The sequence below is a fragment of the Meleagris gallopavo genome, chromosome 20 (assembly GCF_000146605.3).
Source record: "Meleagris gallopavo isolate NT-WF06-2002-E0010 breed Aviagen turkey brand Nicholas breeding stock chromosome 20, Turkey_5.1, whole genome shotgun sequence".
NCBI lineage: Eukaryota > Metazoa > Chordata > Aves > Galliformes > Phasianidae > Meleagris > Meleagris gallopavo.
This window is the reverse complement of record NC_015030.2, coordinates 2,480,017-2,498,870: the sequence shown is the minus strand read 5'-3', so window position 1 is coordinate 2,498,870 and position 18,854 is coordinate 2,480,017. Positions and strand designations below refer to the sequence as shown.

Here is an 18,854-nt window from a genome sequence, read left to right as displayed (position 1 = left end):
TTTTTCCTTTATTGCTCATGTTGTGCCCCGTGGGCTCAGCCTCGTGCCTTATGGGGCTGCACTGTGCACTCATGGCCCTGCTGCCCATCGCTGATCTATTTGCTGAGCTCTCAGCCTTCACCAGGACGCCATGCCCTGGCTGTGGCTGCTCGAGGAGCCAGACCGTGTTCTCTTTTTTCCCCCCGCCCCTTTGTGTTTTATGTAATATTTTTATTCTGATTATTAGTTTTATTTCTCCAATTCATTCCCCCCGAATGGTTCAGATCCATTTATGTGCAGTGCGTTCCTAAACTCCCCGGTCACCCCAGTAAGCAGTGGGGGTGTTACTGCACAGGGTGCTGCTTTGTGCTGATTCTCGATGGGAAAACACCCTCGTTTGGTGTTGTTTCCTGTTTTTGCCCCCAGAAGCGTCCTTTTTGGCCCCCAGGGTGAGTGTGTGTGGGAAGCAGAGGAAGGGTAACACATCGGGTGGCTGTAGCCATGCTGAAGCCAGGGTAAATCTGAGCGAGACAGTTTTACCCTGCATTTGGCCATTGTAAAGCCTGAATTTATGGTGGCAGTGAGTGTAACACCCTGATGTCTTCTGTCCCCCCAGCCAGGCACTTGCTAACAGCTCCCATTGCTCCTGGAGGCTTCTCATCGCTGGGGAGTTTGGGAATGGAGGCGATTCTCCCAGCAGCTTTGGGTGAAAGCCCCATAGCTGGGCAAAGAGCATTTCCCCCAGTGCGATGCCGGGGCTGCACTGCTGGCAGTGAGCAGATCCCAACGGGAAGGTTGCATTCTCCAGGGTCGCTTTGCCAATCCTGCTGAGATTTTATTTGCTTTATGTTTAAAAAATAATAAAAAAAAAAGTTAAAATATTAGATGTATCTATCAATCGATCTATATTGTAATGTTTAAATACAGATATGTGATATGTAGATAAACAAATCTTGGCTTTGCATTGTGCTGTGCTGGGGTGAGTGGGGGTTCCCAGCGCCCTGCCCGTAGCCTCAGTGTCCCGGGTGCCCCTCCAACACCACCAGGCCAATTTCCTTAGCGAACGGCCCCGAATCGTGGGGCTGGGGCTGCTGGAATCAGTCAGCAAGGCCCTTGTGTTCGCATGGGATCATTCCTCCAGATCTGAGGAGGGTTGAGTTGTTCAAACAGATGGCAAAGATTATTCGTGTCGCTGGGGTCTCAGCGCTCCGCTGCGCTTCCAGCATGTTGCCCGATACGACGCACGTGACGAGGCCTTCCCAGCACGACGCTGGGGGGACGACATTGTCTGCAGTGATCGGGTTTCATGGCCTCACCTGTCGAGCTGCTGAGCTCCTCGGCGTTGGCCGTGCTTTGGGGGGGACGTGGTGGGCTGCTGCATCGATATGGCAGCGCCGTGTGCCGCGAGCTGCGCCCAGGCATGGGAATGGTGGGAGGAAAGCCATGGGCTGGGCTCTGGCTTAGGGGGTTTGTGAATTTTTTGTGTATTTCTTTTTTCCTTTTTATGGTGGGCTGAGCTTTGTGATCTCTTCCCCATTCGTGGCTGGATGTGGTGGCTCTAAAACTTGCCCTCATGGAGCTGTATTGTCTCACCATCAGGCCCCGCTCGCTGAACTGCTCCGTCTGCTCCAGCTCGGACTCGGTGTCATTAATCCATCCTAATTAAGCGATCTTTCAGCAGCAGCGCTCACCTCTTCTGGCCGGTGTGACCGTGGGTGAGCAGTGGGTCACAGGGCTAACCAACGGGCTGAGCGGTGCGGGACAGCCAGCACGTGGCTCCAAGAACAACAAATCCCAGGGCTCGTTATTTCAGCGGTGTAATTAGGGGGTCAGGGGGTATCGACGCTACCTGTTGTCACCCTGCAGGGAGTGACCGGAGGGGACGCCTCCTCCTGGCAGTGAGTAAGTGCTGGGTTGGGACTTGCTGACTGTACCAGGCTTGCCCAATTTCAGGTCTTTCAGCAGCTGATGGGGAGTTTCTTAATTAGCTCATGAGCAATGAACGCTGGGTGCTTCAGCGAGGAGCTCGGCCTGGTGGCTGTCAGCAGAGCCAGCTGGGTCGATGGCCCATTTCTTCACTTTGTTAACAGCAAGGAGGGGGCTGGGGGTGCCGTGTCGGTTAGCAGCCTGGGTTAATTTGAGGTCCTGGTGATGCCGTTGGACTTGGTGGTCTTTGTGGGTCCCTCCCAACTTGGGATATTCTGTGGTTCCACGGAGGTGGTTGCGAGGTGCACAGAGCCACATTCAGAAGGGTCACCAAGGTCCCAGCAAAGGGTCCTCTGTGCTCCTCCTGCCTGGGACAGCAGGGACTGTGCAGGCGTGATGTGCAGAAGGCCTTACAGTTCATTCGTAAGTGCTGCAAAAAGGAGATCAGTTCTTATCTCTTCTTCAGAAATTCCCTGTGGTGGCTTTTCTCTTTGCAGTAGCTCTGAAGCTTCAAGAGTACACTCATGGATGGTGGCTTTGAATGCAGTGTCCCCACGCTGGAGAAGTGAGGGACCTCGGGAGGAGAGGAGCGGGCATGTGAGGGGCTGTTTATGGGCTGCTGGCATCCCAAATCAGTGCGCTGGCTCCGGAGATTGTGTGCTCCTGCCTCAGGGGCTTGGTGTAGGAACCTGCTTTGGCAGGGGGGTTGGACTCGATGATCTCTGGAGGTCCCTTCCAACCCCTGCGATTCTGTGATTCTGTATGGAGAGGCTGAGACATTGGGGTGGTTGGGGGTTGTGATGCTGGTGGTTGGGAACATCTGAGGAGAAGCCAGCCGTACAGAAGTGCGTGCAGAAGACCTCACACTGACTTGGAGTAAATGAATAATTCACTTTTTTTTTTCCCTTCTTCTGTTGGAATACGTGAGTGTGACAGGGCCCCTTCGCACAGTGGGTAGCAGGGAAGGTAAGAACTTAAAGAAGAATGCCACGTTCTGCTAAATTCTTTACATGTCCTTCCAGTTCCTCAGGAACACCCTGGAGCCAGCTGTGTTCAGTATCTGTCCCCACTGAGTGACACTGTGACTTAGTGCTGCCTTTGATTCTGTTACAGCAGCGGAACATCCAACCCTGAGCTTACCTGCAGCTCGAGGGCAGCAGTCCCACTCATGAGGCTGGTGCAGTGCCATCCTCAATATTACACTGCTCCAATTCAGAGCTGTGACCCTGCCAGCCCACTCTGTGCAGCTGCAGGGCCTTCCTGAAATCCACCAAGTGCCTGGTGTGTGAGAAAGGGAGAGATTTTGGAGTCTCCCCATCGAGTTGGCACAGCCAGTTCCCAGCAGTGTGAGCTCCTGGCAGACCTGCAGTCAGCTCTTCCAGCAGCAAATGGGGATTGTGTGTAGGTTTTTGTTTTATAGGCCTGCACAGAGCATTATAGGTGGATATATATGTTACACATCCCTTGCTGAGTGTGAACGTGAGGCCACATCCTGGGCTGCTGCCCTGCAGTCCTGTGGCACAGTGCAGCTGGAGTGGGAGCACTGATGCCGGTGCTCAGCATGCTTTGCTGCATGGGCAGGCTGCTCTGCACCAGCTGGATGTGGCCCCAAAACTTTGCTGCATTCAGTGCCCTCTGAACAGGCTCAGGTCCCTGGTGTGTGTTTGAGCGATGGAGCTGGAAAACATTGCTCCTGAAGCACGCACATTGTCCTTTTGGGCAAAAGCCATTACTTTGATTAACTTCAATAAAGCAACTAGAAAAACAGTGTTGTGAACAACACTGTTCTAACACTGGAAGCCCCTCCGGGTATTGAATGCAAGCTTGTCTGAAAATCAGCAAGTCTGCTGCACACTGGTGAGCTGTGCGTGGGGAGCAGCACAGTCACTGGGGAACCAACTGCAGCAGGATTGCAGGTTTTGTCCCATGTGCTCTGTGTGCAGGAGGCTGAGCACTCAGAGCCGAGACCTTCTGTCACTAGGGGGAGGAAAAAACCCCGATGCTTTATTCATCGAGTGCTCTGCTGCTTCGTCAGGCTGTGAAATATTTGCTTAAAAACTGGCAAGGCCTGCAGCTCTGACATGGCTGCTGCTTGCTGGTTTCTCTTTTTTTTTGTTTTTTTTAAGCTGTTTTAGACTTGGAAGGAAGGCAGGAGGTGCTGGAGTCAACCGGGCAGAGGCAGCAGCTTCGTGAGCCCCATAAGGGGCAGGTAAGGGATGGTGAACAATGATGCCTGCAGTCTCTCACCCCCCCTATGACCACCCATTGAGCCAGTCACACTGCCATCCCCCACCTCTGCACACGGGGTGAGATGGGAGAGCACCCAGAGGTGCTCGGCGGGGTGATGGGGTGGGGATCCTCTTGTGTCTGCCTTGACTTCACTGCATCTCTGGGCAGTGAGGTTGCAAACAGAGCCATGTGGGAGCTGAGCAGCCACAGGATCGCCGCTCCTCAGGGAGCTGGATGGGGATCAGCAAATCCCTGCTGTCCTTTGTAGCATTGTGCACCCAGCTTGCTGCAGCTTCACAGAGAGCTCACAGCTTCTTTATAAAATTCCCCCTCTGAGCAGATCTGCTATCTAGCAAGCCCTGGGCTGTCTGCATGGTGTTTTCAGAGGGAATAGCTAACAGGAGTTGTTGAGCAGCGAGCAAAGCCTTAAGAGCAGATACAGGCCTTGCCAAAGCAGAAGTGGAATAGCAGGTTAGTGTTTTGTGAGCTGAGAGGGGCCAGGAGCTGCTGTCTGCTCTAGAGTCTCTTAATTACAGTCTGGTAGGGAGGAGTGTCCTCGTGCCTCACACACCACCCTGCTGCACTGGGGCTGCTGGCTCCCCCCAGAGATGGCTTCAAGGTCATGCTGCTAAATGCAGTGTAATAATTAATTAAGCTATATATAAACAGCAAGCTCATGCACTCCTAAAGCAGATTAGGAGCACAGGAGTTTCCTCCCCGTGGCCGTTTCCTCGCTGGGTTCCTCTGCTGTGAGCCATGCAGTTGTCATGCTCGGCCATCCCAGCACAGGTCACCAGCAGTGCTGAGCAGCTGCAGGGCTGGGGCTGAGCTGGAGAATGGTGGGGGCAGAGAAAAGCCTGCCCCCAGACGCCAGGGTCCCCTAGACCCTGATTAAACTCAGTCTGCTTGCTGTGGATGGAGGGAGGGGACACATGCAACCTCTCTGCCCTCTACATTGGTGCCCAGTACTGGAAGAGCTGTTGGGATTTCCCTTCAGCAACAAGTGTTTCAAGAACTGCTGTTGCTGTTTGGCTCAGCGTGGCAGTAACAGAGCTGCATAGTGCTTTCATTTGCCACCGTGACGATGAGGAGAGGCTTTGGTGTGCGTCCACAAAAGGTTGGTTGGTGTGGAGGTGTGAAGCTGGAGGTGGAGGAATGAATTGTGCAGGGTTTTCTAGAAGGCCTAGAGCAACCTAATGTAACGAGGCATGAAATTAGAGCCCAACAAATGCTTGCTGCGTGACTCCTCTGGAGCTGTGATTTGTACAGCATCAAAAAGAAGCTTGTTTTTTTTTTTTTACTGTTTCGAGGTGTCTTTGGATAGATGTCCAAAATGGGTGGAATCTCTATGCAAACTCCAGAAGTAAGCATTTAGAGGTAAAGTTTAGTTTATATTCAGGTTATTCTCGATGTAGCTGCAGAAACCTTCCAGGAAAACTAAAAGCTGCATCTCTTCATCAAGTAGAAGTGATCTGCATGGTCAGATGCTGCTGGGAGGAGGAGCAGAGCAGCTTTCAGTACTTCCAGATCAGCAAGGGTTTTGTAGTCAGGGCACACCCACGCTACAGAACCCATCAGCAAAGTCCTTGGAAAATCCTAAGCAGACTCCAAGGCCAGTTTCAGGAAGGGTGGAGCAGTGAGCATCATTGCTGCACACTTGATTGTTTTCTTCTTCCGATCCTTCATGGCACATTCTGGTGTGAGACCAGATGGGCCAGTGTGAAGCATGGATTGGTGATGGGGAGAGCAGCCTGGGGCTGGTGGGTTCCGTGCAAGAGATTGCATCCAGGGCTCCGTGCAAGAGATTGCATCCAGGAGATTTGAGCTTCCCTCCTGCAGCCCTGTGGCTCTCTGAGACAGAGCTGGCTTGTCTTGGTTTCCAAGAGCCAGGATGTGGCTACATCGAGGAGATGGAAGCAGAGAGAAAAAAGGCTTTGTGAGAGCTCACAATGGAGCTCCGAGTTGGTTCAGTCCCGTCAGAGGGGGCCGGCCGTCTCTTTGGGAACCCAAGGGTGTAGAGATCAAAGGTGCGGGTGAGTCAATTACAATTCACATTTGGTTCATCCATATGTTTGAGTATTTGAAAGGCTTCAATAGTAATCCATTTTATATCTCCTGTGCCCATTGATTTGTTAATCTGACACTCGGTTTCATCTGAATGACAATGGCTCTCATTCAGACTCTTCAGTGTTCAGGGAAAAGTCATTTCACTTGGGTTGTGCTCCATCTCTCAGCATACCAGCCCTCTGCCTTCCCTGTGTCAGGGACTGTCAAGCCGAGGCATGGAATGGATTCAGGAGATCAGCTCTCAGCACCAAGGCCAGGGTTGGTTTGTGCATGCATTTCCTATGACCTGTCTGATAGGTAGATCTGCTCCCAGTGGTTGGGTTTTGGCAAGTGTGACATTGCTCCACGAGGTCCTTTTGGGTTGGCATTGCAGCCATGGACCTGCCTTGCAGCCATCAGGGTACAAAAAAAGACAACCCAAGCAGTCAGAAGTGAGCAGCCAGCACGAAGAGCCCTCCTAAACACAGCCCAAATGTGTAGGATTAGATCAAATCATTGGTATGGCAATGCAGTGTCTAATTAAGTGAATGCCTTCTTAATTAGAAGTAGTGCTTTGCATCTGTTGTACTTGCAGCAGAGCATCTCCACCATCTGATTCTGCTCTTTAAAGAGCTCTTGACTACTTATGACCAGCCATGGTCCCATGTAATGACTGGGGCAGGAGGGGTGTCTGCAGACAGACCTGCTCCTTCTTGTTTCCCTAATTGCTGCCTGTCTCCCTCTTCTACTGGGAATCTCGCTCCTTCCCAGGGCTGTTGGTGTTCCTTCTGCTGCACCCAGAGCTCTGCAGCACTGCTGGCACCCACCTTGTGGCATGGTGGCACAGCCACCCCCAGCAGAACGTGGGCACCCTACTCTTTTGTCCTGGTGTTTAATTGCTTTTCTGGCCTCTGGAGTTTTCTGTGAAGGGTAAAAGGTGGGGAGAGGCTGGGAGGGGAGGGGAAGGCCATGCCAGGCTGACTGGAGATGCTGGGGGAGAAAATCCCATCCCGGACAAATGTGTTGTCACTCACTAACCTGATCTGTTTACAATGGGAAGCTTAATTTCCAATGCACCGCCTACACCTTTCTGGCTGTAATCACAAATCCATTAAGGAATGAGGTGAGACAGCAATCCCATTTGTGCTAAAATGCATTTAGAGATCAGTGCTGAGAGGATCACCGGTGTATTAGCTCCTGGGCCTTTGTTCCAGTGGGTAGCAAACACAACTCACCCCGAGGTGGGACAAGCTGGTGGCCGGATGGCCACTGGGTCAGGTCACGGCTGTGCCACCTGGCAGCTGCTGTCACCTTCTGTAGCGAGGAAGTTTGTTCATCACTGTGGTTCTTCTCACTGGGACAGTGATCTGTGATGGACAGAGGGCTGCCTTGTGGTGCTTAGGGCCATTGCGGAGGCTGCCCACGTTCCAAGTGGTTCTGCTGAGTGGGAGCTGGGGCTGTGCAGCAGCTTCATGGCCACACTCAGCCTCTGTTGGCAGCATCCATGGGCACGTGGCTGTTGGCAAACAAGGCGGAAGAAGGAATTGTACCTTTTTTGGGTGGGATGGTGGTGAAAATGGAAGGCTGGTTGCTTTCTGAGCTGTCCTTTCCAAGGCCTGTGCAGCTGGGGCAATACTGGTTGCTTGCCTTTTGCCTTCAGCATTTCCTTATCTGCAGAGGATGGATTCCTGAAGTAACTTTTTAAGGATGTGCAATCTTTTCTTGATGCGTATGCCCATTTGTCTGCGGGCTTCCCTGTTGCCTGCCCTGGCCTTGCCACCCAAACTGCTTCCTTTCTGCCTTCTGTGGAGGCGCCAGGCTGCTCTGGAGGATCCTCAGAGGCTCCAAGTGCTCACAGGAGTTCCCTGCTGCGTGGACAAGGTGGTCTTCCTGCTCCCCTCTCTGCTCTGTTCCCCACGGTGAGGAAGAGCAGGAGGACTGTCACACAGCTGCCACCAGCACCAGTTCCTTTTGGCTCTCTTTGCACACCCTGTGTGCACGTCCCACCCCAAAGGTGCCTCGCAGGAGTGACAAACAGCGAGGCGTCCCTGCAGGCAGCACGGGGCTTTATCACCAAGCTTTTATTTAATAGCAGGGCTCCATGGGAGCAGTGTGTGTCTAGGTGCACGCAGAGCCCTCCCTGTGCAAACGGGAGGCTGCTCGGGGGTGTGGGACAAAAGGCAGCACTATCAGTGCAGCTTGTTACCTGCCTGTGCAGGCACACAGGTTGGGGGCTTGCATTTGTGTGCTCAGGGAAGGACACAAAAGAGCTCTCGGTGGGCTGTGATTGATGAACCGGGCAGGAGGGGAGTGTGGGTCCCGCCTGTCTCTGGGTTGGTTTTGTTTGGTGGCTGTTGATTTGTGCTGTGTTTAGTGAAGGGCTGGCTCAGTAGGTGGTGGGTTTTTCTTTTAGCTCTCCTCTAGCAACATTTGGAGCGGGTGAAACGTGGTGTCTGGGCTGCTCCAGGGAGAGGGAAAGCATGGGAAGGGGAAGGGGTGTGGAAGCATTGGCTCGTCCCTGTGTTGTGGCTCATCCCTGGGATGAAGTGTGGTGTGTGAGCTTTGTGTGCCCCTGGTTTTCAGTTCGTCTCCCCACGGTCCTGTCCTGGCTGGGAGCTTGTAAGGTCTTGCTAAGGTATCCTGAAGTGGTGTCCTACAGTGACGTGGGGATGGTTGGAGTGACTGTTGTTTCCTGCATAAGATACTGAAGATATGCCTGTTGGATCCAGCTTGAGGCTTGCTCTGCTCGCTGGGCTCCCCACCACTGGCATATGGCACAGGGGGTCCCTGGAGAAGGGCTTTAGGGATGAGGCTGATGGGATAACCTCTTGTGGCTTCCTGAGTTATAGGAATGTGGCAGGGATAGGAAATACCTCCAGATGCAGGGCACAAGAGATCCAGAGCCCCAGTGTGATAGCCTGAAGCTAACAGAAGCCCCAAACTGGGGCTGGGTGCAGAGTCTGACCCCATAGACATCCTTTTGGGGCAGCCAGGAGGATGCTCTGCTCTGCAGGGCTGATTAGTGGTTCTGTTCCTGCATTAGCCATGGTGCTGCTGGGTTTGGGGTTCTTGAAAGACCTGGTGCTTCTAAGAAAACCATTGAAAGCCAACAAACTGTATTCACCCACATTCTCACATCCATGGGGTTTAACCCTATGGAGGTTGATCCCATCACTGCAAGGAAGCACTTCTCCGAGAAGTAAGGAGAGATGCCCAAAGGACAGTGTCTGTGGTGTTTTAATGTCTTTGAGAGGATTAGTGCTGTTCCTACAAATTAGCAGAGGAAATAAGTGGGTGTGGGAGCACTTTGGGGCTATAGACTCTATGCTGGGCTGGTGCATGTGCTGCTGGGAGCTGAGTGCCGCTGCTGCTGGCCACTCTTTCCTTCCACAGTACTGCCATCTCTGAGGGGCAAAGAGATGTCAGCCATCAAACCCACAGCCTCTGCCACCCCGCATCTTCTAGGAAGTACAGACAGTCTGAAATCATCTCCTGAAGATGTGATTTGCCCCTGCAGGCTCCAAGGAAGGCTGAGTGATCCCATGCTGAGGAGCTCTTTTTGCACTCCTCCAGGTCAGCCTGCTTTTGGATGGGGACATCACTTTGGTTCTTGTAGCTGCTGGACCAGTCCCAGCTCAGCAGGTGACGGTTGAAGCATCCCATGGAGTGTGAGCCCCGTGCTGCTCAGTACGGGGTTTTTGAGAAGCAGCATCTCTGGCACGAGATGCATTACAGGGAAGAGAAGCAGCTGGTCCTTCTGTTTGTGACAGTAAGAGCCACAAGTCAGGCAGAGGCAGCCGGGGGGACTGATCTTTCCCAAGGATTGAGTTGTGAGTGCTGGATCCCAGCAGATGCCTCAAATTCTTCTTTCTTCCACCTTTCTGGGCTGTTGTCTGCTTCTTTTATAGGGAGAAGTGTTACAACCACTTTGTGCTGAACTCTTGGGCACTGTGAAGGCAGTGCCGGCGTGTTGCAGCCGGGAGCCACTGCACGTGGGTGACAGCTGCTGGCAGAGGGATGGAGGTGACAGGGCTGCACAGGGTGAATCACAGCTACACGTTTTGCTGGGGTGCACCAAGAGACAGCAGCACGCAGGGGTGAAACACAGTTTGGCAGACGCAGCTGGCCCTGCAATCTGCTGGAAAAAAGCCTTTGGTTCTGCTTTGCCAGTTAGCTCAGGCGTGGTTCCTGCTGGGTTTAGAGTTAGTTTTCCCCCTTAAATCACAGAACTTCTGCTTCCTTGTCCTTCTTTGAAACAAAAACTTTTTTTTTTTTTTAATTATTATTATTTTTCTTCTTGGAAGTGAAGACAGAGTAATCTCACATGACTCAAGCAGTGGGCAGTGCTGCTGTGCGATATTCTGAAGAAGTCACCCAGAAACAGCAATTAGCTTTTAATTGAAGTGCCGTGCCCGGCAGGAAGAGGAACTGGGGCTCTTTGTGCCCAGAGTGGCAGCGGGGGGACCTGGTGGCCCTGAATGGGACCAGGCTTGACCGGGAGGAGCAAGATGCTCATTTCAGCCCCACCCCCTTTCTGCACTCAAAAGCTGTTATTTTCAGAGCAAAGCGCTATTGAAGCGTAGGGACAATGGAGACCAAATCCTGCTGGGGGAAGGGAGGTGCTGGCAGTCGCATCTTTTGTTGCTTTTCCTTCTTTACTTGCCTATGGCCTTCCCACTCCAAGAAATCCACATAGATGCTCGCTAGATGATAATGCAATCACTTTCTTGGGACCTTGCTAATAGGATTATAATTATTACTGGAGATAAAGTGGAGTGAATGGAATATTTACCACTTCATCTCAAATTATTGTAAATCCCACCAAAGCAGCCCTTTGATATGTAAAGTGCTGGCCCCCCTCCCCTCAGCGAGATCATTATTTAGTAGAAGTTCCGAGCTTTTAAATATGATGGGGGACAGAAAGAGGCTTCGCTCTTTACATAAAGAGGAGACCGATATAATGAAGTGGTGGAGCTGATGAATATCTTGGCTGGCTCCAGACAGCAAGGAGAGAAAGTTCTTGGTGAGTGTTTGTAAATGTGGCGCTGAGTTGGTGCAAAGCAAGGAGCCAGGGTGGGCTGTGCACATGGAATGTCTGTGTTGGTTGGGAGGAAGTGTTGGGAGAGAGACCTGCTGAGATTTTTGCTTGCGGGACCCCCAGCCAACAAGCAGGGCTTTCTTTCATGCCTGCCTCCCAAGCTCTCATCCCCTTGAGCCCTTCCTCCCAACACTGGACATCTGCCTTGGGGCAGGGAACTGCTGCACCTAGGAGTCTGAGGCTCAGAGACCTACCTGGTGCCTTTGTGCCCATTGCTGAGGGTTGGCATATCCTTCTCAGCCTCACACAACCTTTGAGGCACATTGGTCCCTAATACTCTCTCCAATGAAAGCACAAATCCAGTTCCAATGCAGACAGACAGCTCTGCCAATTTAGCATTGCTGCTGCTAGAAGTTACTCCCTCCCCTATAGGCTGCGACTCTGTGATGCACCGTGTACTGCACTGTCCCCTCCTGTTGTGCTGTGTCTGCATGCAGTGTAAGGACTGGTGCCCCATGTCCCCGCTCTCACCCCAGCATGTGATGGGGTTTGCATCTGCATCAAAAGAGTTGAGATCAGACTTCATGGCTGGAGCCTGTTCCCATGTGGTGGTGGACACCTGGGTCTGCAGACATCATCAAAGCCCACAGAAGGAGTGGCTTCTTGATGGGAAGCCTTCACGCTGTTACCTTCCTCTCCCTCTCCTAATCCCCAGACTCCCCAACAGGTGAAGGAACCTGGCAGATTTGGGGGCAGGGAGCAAGGAGGGTGAGAAAAACATGACTTTCATGCCCATGGATTATTTTCCCCTTCTCCCTTCTCCTTTATCTCCCCTTTCTCACCCCCGAAATTCATTAATTCCCATCATCTGGTTTGTGTAAATGTCGTGGCGAGTGTTTGATGGAGCTGGATAGAGTTACACCCGTTTCAAAAAGGCTGGGGCTGCTTCACAGCCGTTCCCTTTTATTGTTGTACAGTTCTCCAACCCAAACAACGGGCTCCTGCTTGAGACAAAGACACACGTGTTGCTCTTAGGGCTGATAATAAAAAGAGGAGAGGCTGAATGCTACTGCACAGGTCCTCAGTGCAACGATGGGAGGAAAGGACAACCCAAGGCAGGGAAATTTTGCAAAGAAATTTTCAAGTGTATCAAATAATAAACCAGCAAGTGGAAGGAATTTTTTGTTGTGTCTCCTTTGCTCCTTCCTCTCCATTATCTTCCCCTTTCCTCAGCTGCCAACAGTGAGCAAAGTGGGAGCCACGCTGGTGATGCCAAAGCCAGTGGACCTTGGTCCTGATCTGTTGTGTAGTTAAAGCTCTGTTATTCTCACGTTCTTTCCTTGTTTGTTTGCCATGTTCCTGCTTTAAAGTAATATTTTTGTGACTCGATGATTTTATGATCAGCCTTTGGGAGAAGGCAGCCATTAAATCCTCGGAGTCTTGTGGGGTGACTCAGCTGTGCTGTTTGTCCCTGTGGCTCTAACTTTGGTCATATTCCAATCTTCTGCAAAACTCATCCTGGACTTTCAAGGTCCTCCTAATAGCACAGTCTGTTTCGGCTTTTGCTTTCTTGTAAGAAATATAAGGGGTTTTTGCTTGCTAGTGATAACAGAGATAACGGCATGTAATTGAAGCCCATAAAGCCAGCTTAAAGCCAATGGTAAATACCAGTGAATGGGATCTGGGTGCTGCCATACTTTGTGGTTGGAGCCTTGGAAGTTCTCTTGCACTGCATCCCAGCAAAACTGGGACAGGGTTGGTTCTCCAACTGATGAGCAGTGGTTAAAGGCATGGGATCAGGATGGGTCCAGTGTGGTGGCCTTTGGCCTTGTGCTGCAATGCTGGTGATGCTCTGGGTTTTTGCTTCCCAGACCTTTGCTCATTCTCTGTTGCTGGTATAGGGCTAAAAGCCTCCTACTGGGCTGGGAGAATGTGTCTGCTTTTTCCATTTCTGGTCTATCTGATCCATGTGGTCTGTCAGACTGCCTCACTGTTGTGAGGTTTTGGGGGTACATTCCCCAGAAACTGTCATGTTTCCAAATTTTGGTTGTCTTGAAACATAGTCAGGAATTTGGGTGCAAAGTGGCCAGGAATAGGTTGGATGCTTTGCATGCTCATTGCTGTGTGGCCAAGCATATGGTTCTGGATTACAGGGCTGAGCTCGATGTGAGCATGGCTGGTATCCGAAATAGTTTGACTTGCTCTTCTCCCCTTTCTTCCCTATTTTTCTTACTTCTATGGCAAGCTCTGGGGAAAGTCTAGAAATCCTGCACAAAAAATCCATTCTCATCATATCTGCCTCAGGGTCTGTGTGAACGCTGCTCAGTCTGCCCCATAGCCTGCAGTCATTTTGGTAGCATACGGAAATGGTGTTTTGTCTCAAGCACCAATGACACTTCTCTTCTTTTTAGAGCTGCCTACACAGACATAGTAGCCCTCTCCCTTTTGGAAGGAAGATTTGTTGTCTTTGCAGAGGGAACCTGAGACAGCTTAGTTGTCTGGAGGGGATTGAGCTGTAGGACTGGGCTGGAGGTGGGGGCTTTGAGACTGGAACGAGCCATCGCTGCAGCCATGCAGTGGTGGTGGCAGAAGTGACACTGCAGTGCAGCAGGTATAGGGACCACTCGTCCCTCCCTGCCATGGGATTCCCAACTGGGTGATGCTACCAGCCCTGCTAGGCTCCAGCACATCCCTCACAGCTCTGCTGCCCTCCCTCCCCAGGAGGCTGCAGTCTGTCCTGCGTGCCACTCTGTGCTACCTGCCACCAACACTGCAGCCACAGGACACGGAGGTCCCTGCAGCCCCCAGCCCCTCCTGGAGAAATGGCAGCAGATTAGCTTGGACCCCCCCTGCGCAGACAAAAGCTGCCACAAAGGGCATTAGCCTTCAGGATTGGATTACCGTGGGGCCACCTGTCATTCCCACTTTGTAAATTTATGTCTCTCTGAGTCTAGTTTTCACATTAGAGAAGTTTGTACTTAAAAAGCAAAATAAAATCCCCCGTCCCCCCTCCTCCCATGTCCCTCAGGCAGCAGCCTGGTGGGGTTATTTTAGCATCCTGTCTAATTGTGGACTTCAGAGCTGAGCAGGGCTGGGGATTAGGGATGTTTGAATGAGGAGGGCCTTTATTACATTAGTCTAAGTGGTTAATAGGTAAAGTAGGCCAATCCATCTTTAGACTAAGCCTATCACTTCGCCTACGGAGGATGCAAGCTTCACCGAGGAAATATTCATTAGAGGAAAAGCTTTTCCTCTGTCTTTCTTGACATGTTCATAGCTCGGAGCGAGAGGCTCTGCTCCCTGCCTGCAGGAAATTCATGGCTGTGATCCCACTGTATCTCCATCATCCCATGGGACCTGCAGGTCCTCCTGGTGCTGGCTGCCCAAATCAGGGATGCAGGAATTTGCTGGCACTGTTATCCTCACTTTCCTTTTCTGTGCTCACAAAGCAGAATCCTTGTCTCTTCCCTAGTGGGGATGCAGGGGAAGGGTTCAAAGGTAGGGCTGCAACACTGGGACTCTCTGCTGTGAGATGTTCTCAAGGCAAAAAGGGTTTCAAAGGCTCAGTCAGTCCACAGTCAATATAAAATGGGATGATTTGGGTGCACACAGTGGCTCCAGAGGTCTTTGATTCCAGGTTGCCAGAAGGCAGGAGGATGACAAGACAGGAAGACTGCTTGCCAAGCTTTTCATACCATCTTTATTTCCCACCCTGCTATCCAGTGCAGCCCTCTGCGCTGTCTCCATCCAGCCCTGTCCCGACTGGTGCAGCAGCTTTTGTCTGTGCTCAGATCTCTTTCCCACGGCCTGCCCTCAGCTTTATCATCTCCCTTCCCCATACAGATAGTGGTGGTGGCTGCACCTCTGCCATCACTGCCTTGCACAGGGAAGCTGCCTGTGTCTGTATGACTCACAGGGGCCATATCCCACCAGCACACCGTGGCTGCAACTCTTCCAGCCGTGGTAGCTCCTTTTCTCTCCCTCTACCACTCAGGCAGCCACCGGGAGCAGATATTCAGAGTTGGAGTCTGGTCCTGCTTCCATCAATGTACGCATCTGGTGTATTTTGTCGGAGCCACAGTGCTACACCCAGGCCAGTTTGCCCTTCTCCAGGTGTGGTTTGAATGGGAATAAACCCTCCTCAATGACTCTTCCACCCGTGTGAGTTCACAGCAGCAAACTTACCAGTTCCTTCTGTCCCCAAGGCCCTGTCTCTGGCTGCTGGCACGATGGGTGATGCCTGTGTGGGAGGTTATGGAAGCCATGGAAAAGCTGCTTGCTACGGACAGGCACGTGCAATGAAACATTGCTTTCCTGGATGTGTTGCTGTCAGAGGTTCAAACCACATCCATGGGCCATGATATTTGATTTCTCCTGCTGTTCTCCAGTTTCTGTGCAGCCACTTTTCAGTTGGGTCAGCTGTTGGAAACAAGACATGCTGCACGTCCTCAGGCACAAACCAGGGGTGGGCTCAGGTGCTGCTGGCCCTATGGGTGCCTCTCGTGCTCTTCCACTTCTGCAGTATGCTCCTTTGAGTTCGTGGAAACACTCATTAAGAGTTTCTCAACCCAATCACCTGACTCAGCAACTCTGCCCCCAGCAATTTCCTCCTCTTCCACAGGGCAGAGCCCTGCCTAAGGCCTCTCTTGTGCAAGGAGGAAAAAATAAGCCTTGCATCATTACCAGGAGTCCAGTAAACACTGATTGCAGCAGCCCTGCAGGAGAAGTTGACCTTGGTGTCCGGGGCCTCAATGCAGAATGACCTGCTGGACTCACTGCTTCAGTTGGACCTAGGCCCATCATGGAGAGCAGTCTCCTCTCTTGGCAGGTCCCCGGCCGTTAAAGGCTTCGTGGATTGAAACCTTAAATCAATTGGTGGCCAGCGCAGGATGTAGAGCTCAGATTTAATGTGGCCATAAAAAAGAGACACCACTTAATGAGTAGTCTGTCGAAATCCACATCAGCCCACGTTAGATTTAGGAGTCCCTCCCTGAGCGTTACTGACTCGTGCTGTTCTCCGAAGGCGTTACCGGTTTGTGGAGTGAGCCAGGAAGGTACAGGGTTAGTCAGAGCTGTGTTTTGATTCTGTTTGTCTGCACATGCCAGCTCCTGACTTGCAGCAGCATTCATATCCCAGGTGCTCATAGGCTGGGGTGACTTTCGTCTGCATGAGAAACTCCATTTGTGATGCTGAGAAGGCAGCCCTAGGATTTGCCACCACTGTTGGCTGGAGGTTGCCCCAGCATGCTTGCCCCTTTGTCCCAGGTCCACTGACTGCCCTGTTGACTCATGTGGGTCTAGACTAGATGATCTTAGAGGTCTTTTCCAGTCTTATGATTCTATGAACAGTGCAATGCAGAGCCCACAGGTGTGGGCATTGGGTGTCCCTTGCCAGTAAACACATGGCGTAAGCTTAATGCCAGAAGGTGAAATAGAGTACTGTGTACAATCTACATCAAACAGCAGTTACCTAAACAGCTACAGACCAAATTCCATGGCCATGCAGCAATTTGTTGTTCTGTCAGCCCACTCATTATGGATTTTCCTGCTATTTACCCCCAGATGGGTCATTTTTCCCTTTGCCTTCTTACTCAGGGCAACCACTGGCATTAGCACAAGTTATCAGCAGCATTTGGAATCGTGAGGGCTCACAGTGATCTTTGCTGTAGAGGCATAAAGCAGTGTGGGAGGGGAACAGGCAGCCTCTGTGTGCAGTGCAGTACAGCTGGGGTAAGGCTGCTTGAGGCTTGCAGATCACACACTCACCAATCATTTCTCTGCAATGGTGGATGCTTTGAAAACTTAATCAAGTTTTATAGCTTTAATTTTGTGATAGACTCCCCTCTTGCTGTCTTTAACTGTCTCTCAGCCCAGAGTAAATGAATCCCATGGGGTTGTGAAAGGAAAGCATTGGCAAAGGGTCTAAAATATTTAGGCTTGCCTAGTGAATGTTAGGAAAAAAATGGCTTTTCTTGCTTTGAGCTATTTCAGTTATTTTAGAAAGTTCTCCAGTTTTTATCAGCGTTGTTAATTAGAAATGACCAGGGAAATAGGGCAGAATTCAAGGATTTGTGTATTGTGAGGGTGTGCAAGCTGAGGTTGTGTTCTCCTGGTTGCATCCCGTATCCCAACTGGTTGTAGTCCATGTGGTGCTGGAGGAGACAGGCTGTCCTTGCTGGGTACTGGCTGGAATGTGCTGGAGATGCCTCCAGCAGCTCTTGATGCTCCTTCTGGTGCTTGGCAGGGAAATACTCTGCTGAGAACCCAGTGGTTGGGTGACCAGCTAGGCAGATGCTGTGGGCAAATAGCTCTTTTTTGCCTAAACTGAGAGAAATATAACACTGGAGATGCTAAAGGAAAGCAGAGTGGGCAAGCTCTGGTGAGCTCCTGGCTTTCAGTAGACCTTCCTCTTGTTACCCTTGGGAAGATGAGCTGTGGGCTGGGCATGGAGGCAGTCTGGTGCTGACCTGAGTGGTGCACAGTGCTGCTGTGGACTCATCCTGACCATCTGGCGTGGTGTATGCAGCCACACTGCAGGTGTGGAGTACAGCCTGGCTCCCCTACCCCTGGAGAAGTGGGACACTGCTCAGCTGGATTTCCAATACAGTGCTGTTTAATAATATCCATAGCCCCTAGATCATTGGAAAATGGATTTATCCATATGAGCTAAATGGCCCATACAAGCATGTTAAGGAAGAAAATACTTGTGTATGTATGTGTACATGTATTTTTATATATGTGTGTATTTTGCTGTTACCCGTTGTTCTAACCTGCATGATTTGCTGGCAGGGACCTCATGCCCAGGACCCTGGAGGGGCAGATCACCATGGAGAAGACCCCCAGCTACTTCGTCACCAAGGAGGCCCCAGCCCGCATCTCCTCCATGGCCAAGGGCACGAAGCTGATCGTGGTGGTGCGGGACCCCGTGACCAGAGCCATCTCGGACTACACACAGACGCTCTCCAAGAAGCCCGACATCCCCACCTTTGAGAGCCTGACCTTCAAAAACAGGACTACGGGCCTAATCGACACCTCGTGGAGCGCCATCCAGATCGGCATCTACGCCAAGCACCTGGAGAACTGGCTGCTCTACTTCCCCATCGGGCAGATCCTCTTCGTCAGCGGGGAGAGGCTGATCAGCGACCCCGCGGGGGAGCTGGGCAGGGTCCAGGACTTTCTGGGCCTCAAGAGGATCATCACCGACAAACACTTCTACTTCAACAAAACCAAGGGCTTCCCCTGCCTGAAGAAGGCGGAGGGCAGCAGCAAACCCCACTGCCTGGGGAAAACGAAAGGCAGGACCCACCCCGACATCGACCAGGAGGTGGTGCAGAGGCTGCGGGACTTCTACCGGCCCTTCAACATGAAGTTCTACCAGATGACGGGGCAGGACTTCGGCTGGGACTGAGGCTGGCGTGGGAAAGTCCCCTGTAATTACTTGCCCATCACAGTTTGCGTATATAAAGAGATATATATGTATGTAAAATGTACAGAAATCTATTTTATAATAATTTATTTTTAATTCCTAAGCAATTAATTCACTAAGCTGCCTAACCGCACTGGCTAGAACGGTAGCCTGTAACCTGTTTAACATTCCACCGTGTTTAATTCTAATATGTCTCTTCTTTTTTTTTTT

The 18,854-nt window shown here is 51.5% G+C and overlaps 1 protein-coding gene across 1 annotated transcript in view; it reads left to right on the top strand.

Annotated features, from left to right (window-relative positions):
- LOC100547284 (heparan sulfate glucosamine 3-O-sulfotransferase 3B1) overlaps nucleotides 1–18,704 on the top strand; it is a 21,351-nt gene extending 2,647 nt beyond the window's left edge. The window contains exon 2 of the mRNA XM_010721241.2: nucleotides 18,008–18,704. Coding sequence (XP_010719543.1) covers nucleotides 18,008–18,626 — 619 coding nt within the window. The 3' untranslated portion in view covers nucleotides 18,627–18,704. The remainder of the gene's footprint in view (nucleotides 1–18,007) is intronic.
- The last annotated feature ends 150 nt before the right edge of the window (nucleotides 18,705–18,854 follow it).